The sequence below is a fragment of the Geotrypetes seraphini genome, chromosome 4 (assembly GCF_902459505.1).
Source record: "Geotrypetes seraphini chromosome 4, aGeoSer1.1, whole genome shotgun sequence".
NCBI classification, from domain to species: Eukaryota; Metazoa; Chordata; class Amphibia; order Gymnophiona; family Dermophiidae; genus Geotrypetes; species Geotrypetes seraphini.
This window is the reverse complement of record NC_047087.1, coordinates 154,996,082-155,008,187: the sequence shown is the minus strand read 5'-3', so window position 1 is coordinate 155,008,187 and position 12,106 is coordinate 154,996,082. Positions and strand designations below refer to the sequence as shown.

The following is a 12,106-nucleotide window of genomic DNA, read 5'->3' as shown; positions in this document are numbered from 1 at the left end:
AATTTTTTTAAAGTGTGTAGAAAGATTTACGGTCCACTAATCAGTTACATACACAAATATATGCCTGTTAGTTTCTAGGGAAGACCATAATATCTCATCCAGGTTCAGCTTTCTTTGCCTACTTACACAGCACAAGACCAAGGCTAATGAGAAATACTTTTATTATGAAAATAGAAAAATATAATTCACAAGCCAGCAGCAATATCTAATTATTGTTCACAAAATATCCGATTACAGATATGAAACTCAGTACATAATTATCACAACACACTTGCTAGATAAATACGTAACTAATTCTTACAAACACTAAACAGTTCCTTATAATAACAATTCCTGATTAGCAGCAATCTATTACAGTTATCACCAAGAGTAGCTTTACAAGCCTTATCCTATATCACAATAGGATACTTTATCTAACCCCAGCTGATAAGATAATAGAATTCTGTATTCTTACCATCCAATTAGGCCTTGGCACAAAATCAGGTGAAATGGAAGAAGTCTCTCCTCAGCTTAGCAGATATAGAAATCCTTCTGTTACAGGAACAAGAGTTCATCAGCCACTGGTGCAGCTATAATTTAGGTTGGCAGCAAAGGTTTCCTTGATGTGATGGAATTCAGATCTGTTTAAGGACCGATTCACTTTTATTATAAAAGAGGTGCGTGGAGAACACCTGTGATGAGATGCGAGTTCACCTACATCCGAACACAGACTAAATTATAATTAGCACCTTTTCACTTGGATCTCGTCAGATGACTTCTCTGGACCAATCCAGAAACAGAACTTAGATGAATAGCCTTTCTGTATAAAGTCTCGTACAGGCTAGGAGACACAGGCGCCTTCGATAGATAGTATGCCTCCCCCAAAATTCACATGGGCATAGCTGGATGTCCTTGACTAAAATACAGTTCTGGTACATACCCAGAAGGCATCAGGCAGAAACAACAAAAATGTTTTCTTCTTTCTCTTCTTGCAGGTTCAGGCTGGAATGATTTCTTGCAAATAATGGTTCAGGCTTGATGATGTCAGAGAGGCCTAACCTTCAGGTGCAAATAAGGAAACACCACTACAAATGTACAATATACACCCCTAAACTGTGTTCTAGCTCTACATAAAACTATGATTCAGTTTTAAATATTTCTAATTCCATTTAAAAATAATTAATGAAAATCATCACTTTTAAAACAACTCCTATTATTTCTCTGGTATTAAATCATTACCGGGTTCACTACGCACATTGCTCCCTTTTGATAGTGAAATGGGTCCCATCAGGGCAGGCTAGATATTCTGCATATTAAAGATAAGTGAAGATCTCTTACTGTTTAAATAATTAAAGTAAAATACCATACCAATATAAATATATTTTTGACAATAAGATTTTAGTTTAGCAACAGGAGGAGGTAGAAATAAGGGTCAATGAGTGAGACTTTCAACCATTCATTCTTGACATCACACATTAATGTTTCTGGTCAAGCTGGTTTCTGAGACCCTTCACCCTTCTCCTATCATACATTCTATTGTGGGATTTCATGTATCTGTGGATTGTTTCCAATTAATCCTGCTTACCATTTTCCCTGTCTTGTCAGTGATTCAATGTGATTATTAGGGGCTGGGAGAGCCCTCAGTGCATGTGTGCCGGATAATACAACCGAGCGACAGAGAGCTGGGAGAGTCGAAGGACCTGGAGAGCATTGGCCAAAGGACTGAAAAGCAGTCTGGCGGAGGGATGATGGCAACCAGCAGTACCGGCAATGGTACTGAACTTTGCCGAAAACCTGGAGGGTTAATGCAGGATCAAAGGAAGGACTCTGGAGATCTGGAAAGATGGAATCAAGGGAGGATTTGGGACGACCAGGTTGGGGAGTTTAAAGAGAATGAATATGGCATGTATGTGTAACCTGTATTTGTTTTTACAGTGAACAAAGGTGCCTGGGGGTATGGATATGTGACGGGTATACTGTTCAGCCCAGTCACATAATGACAACCACCTAAGGATTCCCATTGGAATCAGTACATTTTTAGTAATCTGCATTGTCTTTATGGAACTTAGTCCCACGTAGAATGTATTGCTCTTGTCGTTTCTCTCGGGGGCAATACCTCCAAATGGCTTAGTTTTGTACACTGAGGATCACCATGTAAAGCTGCTATTAAGAATATCACTGATGCATCAATTAATGCAAATGAAGGCACCTATATATGAAATATATAGATATATGAAAATTAGATATATGAAAATTAGTGCCTTTAGTTCTATTTAATTTATTTTTTGAATAATGCATGCATATGAAATGCATATGAAATGTTAAATGCATAATAGATGAGTTTTTTGGACTGGTGAATGAGAAAGTTTGAGCTTGTTAATGCTTTATAAGAAGTCAACATCTGACCTTCTTTTTCTCTTCTTTATGCACTTTATGGCAGTGGTGTAATTCAGAGTTAGCAGAAGTGGTTGTATATGATATATTAGTTTTGTACATACTGTTATACCATGAAAATAATGAACCTCGCTTCTAAGCCAGGGTACTGCTACTGTTTACCATAGTTCTTGTGTCTTGTCAAAGACCTCCTGCAGTTCAAAGGATGTGATATGTGTAGGCAACCTATCAATATATGCTTTGAAATTGCTTTAAATCAGGTCAGTGGCACCTAATATGCAATGGGAAATATTTCTGATTCCTTTTTCCATCTATATATAGGGCTGAATTGCTTAATACTTGAGGATCTTCTCTCACCCATAGGGACAATGTGCTGAGGTTTCTGATATTTTCCCAGTAGATAATCATGGCTGAGAATTCTGAATTGACAGTGCTGGAAGATAGCTTTCGAAAATTTTCTGTATATGGGGATACAAAGGCTACTGGGCATGAAATGACTGGAAAAAACTGGGCCAAAATATGCAAGGATTGCAAAGTGATTGATGGGAAATCAGTCACCAGCACAGATGTGGACATTGTCTTCTCCAAAGTCAAGTAAGTGCCAATTTGTAGAGATTTAAGAATATGCAGATAATCAAAAAGTCACATCTATTACAATATACTGTAAAGCCATTTGTCAGAGGTAGAATTCAAATGTAATCTTTTGTGTCTAAAAGGAGCAGCAGGAAGTAAAATTAATGACAATGATAGCCAAGAGTGGTTGCATAAAGTATTTATTTTATAGGAATAGGCTTAATATTACAAATATAGAGCATGCAGTTGGATTTAAAGCTGATTCTTTGTGTGTATAGGGAAACATGGCTTTTTCCAGAGCATAGACAGACCAAGTGCCCCTAAATGAATGAGTGTATATCTGGTCCTGAATAGTAAGAGAAGAGGTAGAGAGAGAGAGAAAGAGAGATAAGCAAGAGAGTCCAGAGAGAGAGAGAGGGCTTTTAGCTTGTATTTATAGGTTTGAGATTTATTCTAAAATATATCTATTGTTGTTAAGTACATATTTTCCAGCATCTTTCTCTGCCATACATGTTTGAGACAATGGTCCATAACTGATAAGGAAGGTCTGACACTCTTACAGGAATGATAGATGTAATCAGTCTTTCTGACATCTTTTGTTCCATTCAAGTACTGTAGTTAACATATCTTTATGATAAAAAAATCCAGGCTGGCTAAATACTCAGGATATGTGTATTCTTGTCAGGGGCCTTTAGGGTCAATCCACATTAACATTCCAGAGTCAGATTGTTCAATAATATCCTAGAGTCCTTTACTGACACTCTGGTTAGACCAGCAGAAAATGCTGACAGCTAGCATTCAGAAATGTAAGGTTGACATTTCCCACATTTTTTTAACGAAGCCTGAAGTACCATTCCATATGGCATTCACAACTCTTTTGTAAACAGACAGTTTTCCCTTCTATGATGCCTCTTACCTTCAATATTACATATTTTGCTATATCAGCAGATCCCATTAACCTGCACAGTCTATCTCCCTGGCTATAGAGATAAGCAATTCCCATTTTGAGTCCAGATCTTGTGCCTTAGTTCGGGCAATCACTACTGAGTGGGTAAACCCAATATGCCACCTCTTATCTATCTTAGAGAGAATGAACAATGCATTTGGAATGCAGGAAGTTTTCTCAGGAGGTTTTAGGCCTAAAGGTACCAGGATGCCATGAGTGGGGGTATGAGGGTGTCAGAAGAGACCATATACTGTGTCTGACCCTGGTGTACAATGCAGTAGACAGTGGCAAATTAGCCAAATTAGTTTGGTGACAAAGAAAGATGCTGGAAAATCATGTTTAACTCTCTTAAAAGATAGTGGGTACTTTATAGGAAATGCTTGTAAAGAGATGTAATGTATTTCATTTTGCAGCAAACGAAAATCATAACAATAATTTGAACAATAATTAAGATAATGATCAACAATAGGCAAATACCCAAAGAAAAGTTCCAAGAGACATGAGAGTCTTGTAGCAAATTTTTTCAGTTTGTGCAAACTGTCCATTTTCAAAAGTGATGGTATAATTCACAACTTAAGACAATCTCATCTTAACTGCACGAGGGAGACCAAATTCCTGGAGGTCATGAGGGACTGTTTCATGGAACCAACACGGGGAGATGCCACTCTTGACCTAATCTTCAACGGACTAGGGGGACCCGCAAAGGAGGTGGCGGTATTAGCCCCACTAGGAAACAGCGATCACAACACGATCCAGTGCAGGCTAGAAATTGGATCATCAAAGGTGAAAAGAACCACAACAACGGCACTCAACTTCAAAAAAGGGAATTATGATGCCATGAGGAAAATGGTGGGAAAGAAACTCAACGGCAATACAAGGAAGATGGAGTCCGTAGAAAAAACCTGGAACCTATTCAAGGACACTGTGCACGAAGCACAAAACCTGTGCGTCCCCAAGTTCAGGAAAGGGTGCAAAAAAAATAGAACTAAAAACCCAGCGTGGATAACAAATGCAGTGAAGAAGGCGATAAGTGACAAGAAAACATCGTTCAAAAAAATGGAAAAGAGACCGAACAAAGGACAACCAAAAGGAGCACAAAGAACACCAAAGGGAGTGTCACTGAGTGGTTAGAAAAGCAAAAAGAGAATACGAAGAGAGACTGGTGGGGGAAGCAAAAAAACTTCAAATCATTCTTCAGGTACATTAAGGGGAAGCAACCGGCAAGGGAGGAAGTGGGACCCTTAGATGATGGAGACAGAAAGGGAGTGGTAAAAGATGAAAAAGAGATAGCGGACAAGTTAAATGAGTTCTTCACGTCAGTCTTCACGAGGGAAGACACAACCAACATTCCGGAACCTGAGGAGATCGTAAATGGAGACCAAGATGTTAAGCTGGTCAAACTAGAGGTAAGCCAAGAGGATGTCCTCAGGCAGATAGACAGGCTAAAGAGCGACAAATCGCCGGGTCCGGACGGCATTCACCCAAGGGTACTCAAGGAACTAAGGAACGAAATAGCAGAGCCACTTCGACAAATATGCAACCTATCCTTAAAAACTGGAGAGATCCTGGAGGACTGGAAAATAGCAAATGTCACGCCCATCTTCAAGAAGGATTCAAGGGGTGACCCAGGAAACTACAGGCCGGTGAGCTTGACCTCGGTCCAGGGAAAGATGATGGAAGCGCTGGTTAAGGACAGCATCTGTGAACACATTGCAAACAATGGGCAGCTAGAGTCGAGCCAGCATGGCTTCTGTAAGGGTAGGTCATGCCGTACAAACTTATTGTACTTCTTTGAGGGGGTAAACAGCCAGGTAGATAAAGGGGAATCTATAGACATCATTTACCTTGACTTCCAAAAAGCCTTCGACAAGGTACCACACGAAAGACTACTTAAGAAGATATGGAACCACGGGGTACAAGGGGAGGTCCACCGATGGATCAAAAACTGGCTGGCGGACAGGAAGCAGAGGGTTGGAATAAAGGGACATTACTCAGACTGGAAATGGGTCACAAGCGGAGTTCCGCAGGGGTCAGGGGCCTAGAGTACCGCAGGGGTGGGATCTAGAGTTCCCACCTCTAGGTCATAAATGACCTAGAGGTGGGAACAAAATGTGAGGTCATTAAATTTGCGGATGACACCAAACTATACAGCAGGGTTAAAACCATGGAAGACTGCGAAGATCTCCAAAAGGATCTAACGACACTGGAAGAGTGGGCCAAAAAGTGGCAAATGAGCTTCAACATAGGGAAATGCAAGGTCATGCATGTGGGGAAAAAGAACCCGATGTTCAGCTACAAAATGGGGGGATCACTACTAGGGGTAAGTAACCTTGAAAGAGACCTGGGATTGATGGTAGACACAACACTGAAGGCGTCGGCGCAGTGCGCCACAGCCTCAAGGAAAGCAAACAAAATGTTGTGCATCATTAAAAAGGGTATCACGACCAGGTCGAAGGAAGTCATCCTGCCACTGTATCGTGCAATGGTGCGGCCGCATCTGGAATACTGTGTCCAGTACTGGTCGCCGTACCTCAAGAAGGACATGGCAGTACTTGAGGGAGTCCAGAGAAGAGCAACTAAACTGATAGAGGGTATGGAAAATCTCTCATATACTGACAAATTGAAACAGTTAGGACTGTTCTCCCTGGAGAAGCGGAGACAGGGGAGACATGATAGAAACCTTCTAGATCCTGAAAGGCATAGAGAAAGTAGATAGGGACAGATTTTTCAAACTAAGGGGAACCACAAGTACAAGGGCGCACTCGGAGAAATTGAAAGGGGACAGGTTTAGAACAAAAGCTAGGAAGTTCTTTTTCACCCAGAGGGTGGTGGATACATGGAATGTGCTTCCAGAGGCTGTGGTGGACAGGAGCACTGTACAGGGCTTCAAAGAAGGTTTGTATAGGTTCCTAGAGGAAAAAGGGATTGAGCGGTATAGATAGATGTAGAGATGGGTTATAGGGATAAGAGTAGAGGTAAGTTATAGGAATAGGAGTAGAGATAGGTTATAGAGCTAGTCAGGGACCACTGCTCAGGCAATGGGCCTGATGGGCCGCCGCGGGAGCAGACCGCTGGGCGAGATGGACCTCTGGTCTGCCTCAGCGGAGGCAACTTCTTATGTTCTTCTGTTCTTAAGTTGTTCAATATAGGTATGGAGTTCTGTAAAATTCAGCAGCTTGTGAAATGTCTCGTTCACCATGCCAGCATATGAAATAAAGCCTGGAATGTCTACAGAGTCATTGGTTACCAGAGGTATGGAATAGATTGTCCCATTATTGGTGTTGTAAGGCTACACCAGGTATTATTCAGTAAATAGTCTGAACAGTATTCTTAAGAAGTTGGCTGTCAAGTACCTGGGGATCCAGAGAAAAGGAAACATTGTGTGACAATATTAATGCATGTAAACTGGTATATGTTTGATAAAAGAGAAACAATATTCCTGTACAAAAATGTATCTCTTCTGAATGTCTTACTAAGTAAATGTACTTAGTAGGACATTCAGAAGAGATACATTTTTGTGTGCTGCACACAACTATTACGTCACTCAGGAGAGACTATAACTATGCATGAATTATTTTGCAATGAAGATAGGTAGGGATCACCTGGAGTGGAATCAGTATCATCAAAAAACTTACTATGATAGGGGTGTGAAGACTCGCCAGTTGCAGGTGGGAGATCAGGTGTTCGTACTGGTTCCCTCAGACCCTCACAAATTCTTAGCTCAATGGAAAGGCCCAGCCACTGTGATAGAAAAAGTGGGTGAGGTAGACTACTGGGTAAATGACCATAAGAACAGGGTACAGACATACCATATTAATCTCTTGAAGCCCTGGAAGGATAGGGAGGTATTGACCATGGTGACACAGCAATGGAGGGACGATGACTTGGGTCCCCAGATAGCTGATATGGGCACTGAGGAGAAGGAGAGCATTGGGACAGGACTAACCAAGGCACAAGCATTTCGGGATATGATTCATCACTTTAAAGATGTGTTTTCTACTATGCCAGGGAAGACAAGGTATTGCCCATGATATTGTCACTACCCCAGGGAAGGTTGTCCAGGTCTGTCCCTACAGACTACCCGAAGGGAAAAAGACTTTGGTGAACAAATTGGTCCAGGAAATGTTGACTCTTGGGGTAATAGAACTCCTGGTGCAGTCTGATAGTCATTGCTCCGAAGGCCGACGGGACCCCATGATTTTGTATTGATTTTAGACAGCTTAACAAAATTTTGCAATTTGATGCGTTCCCGATGCAATGAGTGAATGAGCTGCTCGATCAGTTGGGGCAAACCCAGTTCCTCAGGACATTAGACCTAACAAAAGGCTATTGCCAAATACCTCTTACTAATGATGTTAAGCCTAAGACAGCATTTAGTATGCCCCAAGGTTTGTTCCAGTTTAGGAGAATGCCCTTTGGCTTACATTGTGCGGTGGCTTCATGCCAATGGGTATTGAGGGACCACCATGATTATGCCGACGCATATATTGATGACATTGTCATAAATTCGGCATCATGGGAGGAACATCTGGGGCAGGTAGCAGCAGTCACTGAGGGAGGCAGGCCTCACTGTCAACCCAAAAAATGTTTTGTAGGCCAAAGAGAGGCCTACATTGTAGGAAGGGGCAAGTTAGGCCCTTGGTGGACAAGGTCCAGTGCATTCGAGATTACCCACGGCCATGTACCAAAAAAACAGCTCCGGGCCTATCTAGGACTAATATGCTACTATAGGAGATTTATCCAGCATTTTTCCTCAAAAGCAGCCCCACTGACAGATATGTTAAAGAAAGGGAGTCCAGATACCCTGCAGTGGGAATCAGACAGCATATGGGCTTTCGAAGGCTTGAAGGAAAGCCTATGTAAACAGCCTGTCCTAAAGGCTCTGGACTTCAACAAGCACCTCATCCTAAAAACAGATGCCTCTGGCAAAGGGTTAGGGGCTATCCTAAGTCAGGAGAGTGAAGGGATTGAACATCCGGTCTTGTGCCTTAGCCATAAGCTTCATCCTAACAAAAGGAACTATGCCACAGTAAAATAGGAATGTCTGGCAGTCAAGTGGGCAGTACAGACATTAGAACATTATTTGCAGGAAAAGGAATTTACCCTAGTCACAGACCATGCTACCTTAAAGTGGCTAAACACTATGCGTAACAATAACACTCATCTGACACGCTGGTATTTAGCATTACAATCCTTCAGATACACCACCCAGGAAAGCTTAATACCAACGTAGACATTCTTTACAGAATACCTGAGAATACGGGACACCCTCAAAGTCTTCAGGATATTTATCCTTTAAGTAGGGGGATTGTGTCAAACCCGTAGCCAGCTTTGTCCCTGAATTGGATAAAAGCAGAGCATAGTCCCTGGTCAGGAGAGCTGACCAGGTTAAATGTAAGGATATTGAAATGGATGACTACCCCTCAGACATTGAGGTAGAACAGGAAGGGTTTAAACCTAAGGTTATTCAGCACAGAATGCCATATCAGAATAAATACACCAGAAAGCCTGATAGGACTTTTACTGAGAAGTGGAGACCTAGTCCTGCAAGGTATTCACATTATCAGCCTAGGAGAAACCTGAGTTATTTCCCTAGGGATTTCCAGCCCAACCCCCTGCTCCTAGGAGAGAGGGTGGGGCTATGACACACATAAAAGCAGAGCCCTGAATAACACAGAGGAGAGCAGGGATGGAGGCACAGAGGACAGACAAACACCAAGGCAGGAGCAGCAGAGAAGACAGGAAGGTGAGGAGAGAAGTCTCTCTCCTCAGCCCCACAGCAGTGAGGACATGGAAATGGCAGAGGATTTCCCAAGCCTGAGCCCAGCTGCTGAGAAGGCTGAGGCAATGGACACCACTGAATTGATTCTGGAAGCTGACTATAACCCAGAGGGAATGGAGGTTAGTCCATGAGGGGAAGTGAAGCAAGGAAGCTGTCTTTCTAAGCTGCATTTGTGTGCTGGCTCTCTGTAACCCGAGATCAGGTATCCTTGATTAGGGAGAGAAGGAAAACCTCTCTGTTTTTCTCTGGGACTGCCTGGAGGTTGTTTGTTTAAGAAGCTGTATTTCTGATCATGTGAAGCCACTGGGATAAAGTCTCTGTAAAGCTAACAGCTTATCTAATATCCTGCTGTGGTCCGACGGTTGGAAAGCTCAGCTGATACTGATGAGCTCTATTGTAAAGCAGAGCTCTGAACGGAGTTGGAGCTGGGAAGCTTGTGACTTTATTTTCAAAGGTTGCTGCTTTATTTGCTTGCTGTTTATGCAATTTTGCTTTCATTGTTTGGAAGTTTATTTTCATGGCATTTCTGTTTATTTGAACCCTGGTGAAGAGGACTATCTTTAAGCAGAGAACATCCAGGGGAATGCAATTGTATGCCATACTTGGACTTTAAGCCATTCTGACAATTCTGACAACTGTATGATTTATTTTTACCTTTTTGCCTGACTTTTGCATGTCTTGAGGGTGGTTGACGGTGTTCAGACCCCCTATCCAATAAAGCCTGAGAATGAGATTTTGACCTGAGGTACGTTTGCCAATAAAGGGAGACACAATTAAGGTATTCCTGAATTGTGTCTCCCTTTATTGGCAAACGTACCTCAGTGTGGCCTGGGCAGGAGCCTTCCTCTTTCCTGGGGAAGCCACATCGACAGGTAAGAATACAGCACAGCTAAACCGCCTGCTGGCCAGAGCAGGGGATAGTTGTGTGACAACGTACAGATAATATATACTCGTAGCATAATCATCCCATAAGTAGAAAAGGCACAAAACTAGTGCCCTTATCTCTGTTGCTGATAAACACACTCCTTTTGGAGTACATTTAAATTAAAAATGTGTCTATGCCAAAACTGGTCTGGGATAGTCATGTACATGTTCAAAATATGGCTGCTTGAATTCTGAAAAGACAAAAAAGAACTTGGTCACATTGCTCTGCCTGTTATATTCATAGGACATTCCCTCCTTCATAGGCTCCTTCACACATTCCTTTAAAAAGAAATACAAGCAGGGGTATAGACTGAGAGGCTTTGTTTCAATCTACAAAAATAAATCAAGGTAGAGTTTACAGTTTTAGCTACCAAGATATTTTGAAATGTCACAGTGCTAGTGCTGAGAAAAAGAAAAAAACATTTTAAATCCAAAATATCATCAAGGTCACTTAAGCAAAATGTGTCCATGTTCCAATCTAGCTGACAGAGACCACGTGTCTGCCACCTGGGTCCTACTGCAATCTGAAGAGTAGACACTGCTGTGGAGAGGTCAGGTGTAGGCTGGATGCATCTTCTTTGGTCTGCCACTGAAAAGGTGTCTTGTCCTGGCCCTCAGGGCCAGAGGTAGGGTCCAAAAGCCATAAGATATGTCTAAGACAATTTTACATTTGAGGTTCAAGTTAGAAATCAAAAGCCCAATATTCTATAATGATCCCAAAGGATTCCCCTGGTTTGGCACCTGGCCAGGCTGGAGTCCCTCTGGATCAAGATTCCTAGACAATGGTGCAGACACAAAAATTGGCCTTTACTATCGACCCCCAGGACAGACGGAGGAGACAGACTCAGAAATGATAGAGGAAATTAAACAAGAATGTAAGACAGGTAATGTAATAATCATAGGAGACTTCAATTTCCCGGGGATAGGCTAGAACCTGGGAACCTCGAACTGCGGCAAGGAGGCCAAGTTCCTGGAAGTGCTAGAGGACTGCTTCCTGGAACAAATGGTGGGAGAGCCGACGAGAGGAAACACCACCTTGGACTTGGTCCTAAATGTCATTACAGGACCGACAAAAGAAGTAGAAGTCACGGTCCTGCTGGGGACAAGCGATCACAACATGATCAACTTTAAACTTGACATCGGGAAAGGGAAATGTATCAAAACCTTAACCACGACATTAAACTTTAAAAAGGGAAGATATGATAGCATGAGAGCCATGGTGAAACAACGGCTCAAGAAAAAGATGAACAAGGTTAAAACGGTAGATCAGGCATGGTCCCTACTGAAAAATACTATCACGGAAGCACAAAATCTCTACATTCCGTGGATTTCCAAAGAAAGGAAAACTAAAGGCAAAGACTTACTAGAGAGGTGAAGGAAGCCATAAAAGAAAAGAAGAACTCCTTTAAAAAATGGAAACGCACGAAACAACCGAAGCTTGGAACAAACACAAAGATGATCAGAAGAAATGTCACAAGGTGGTGAGGAATGCCAAAAAGGACTATAAA

The 12,106-nt window shown here is 42.1% G+C and overlaps 1 protein-coding gene across 1 annotated transcript in view; it reads left to right on the top strand.

The window, feature by feature from the left end:
• Window positions 1–12,106, top strand: part of LOC117359305 (tubulin polymerization-promoting protein family member 3-like) — a 336,205-nt gene that overhangs the window by 263,186 nt on the left and 60,913 nt on the right. Inside the window, exon 2 of the mRNA XM_033941842.1 lies at window positions 2,771–2,967. Within this exon, the coding sequence (XP_033797733.1) occupies window positions 2,780–2,967 (188 nt within the window). The 5' untranslated portion in view covers window positions 2,771–2,779. The remainder of the gene's footprint in view (window positions 1–2,770; window positions 2,968–12,106) is intronic.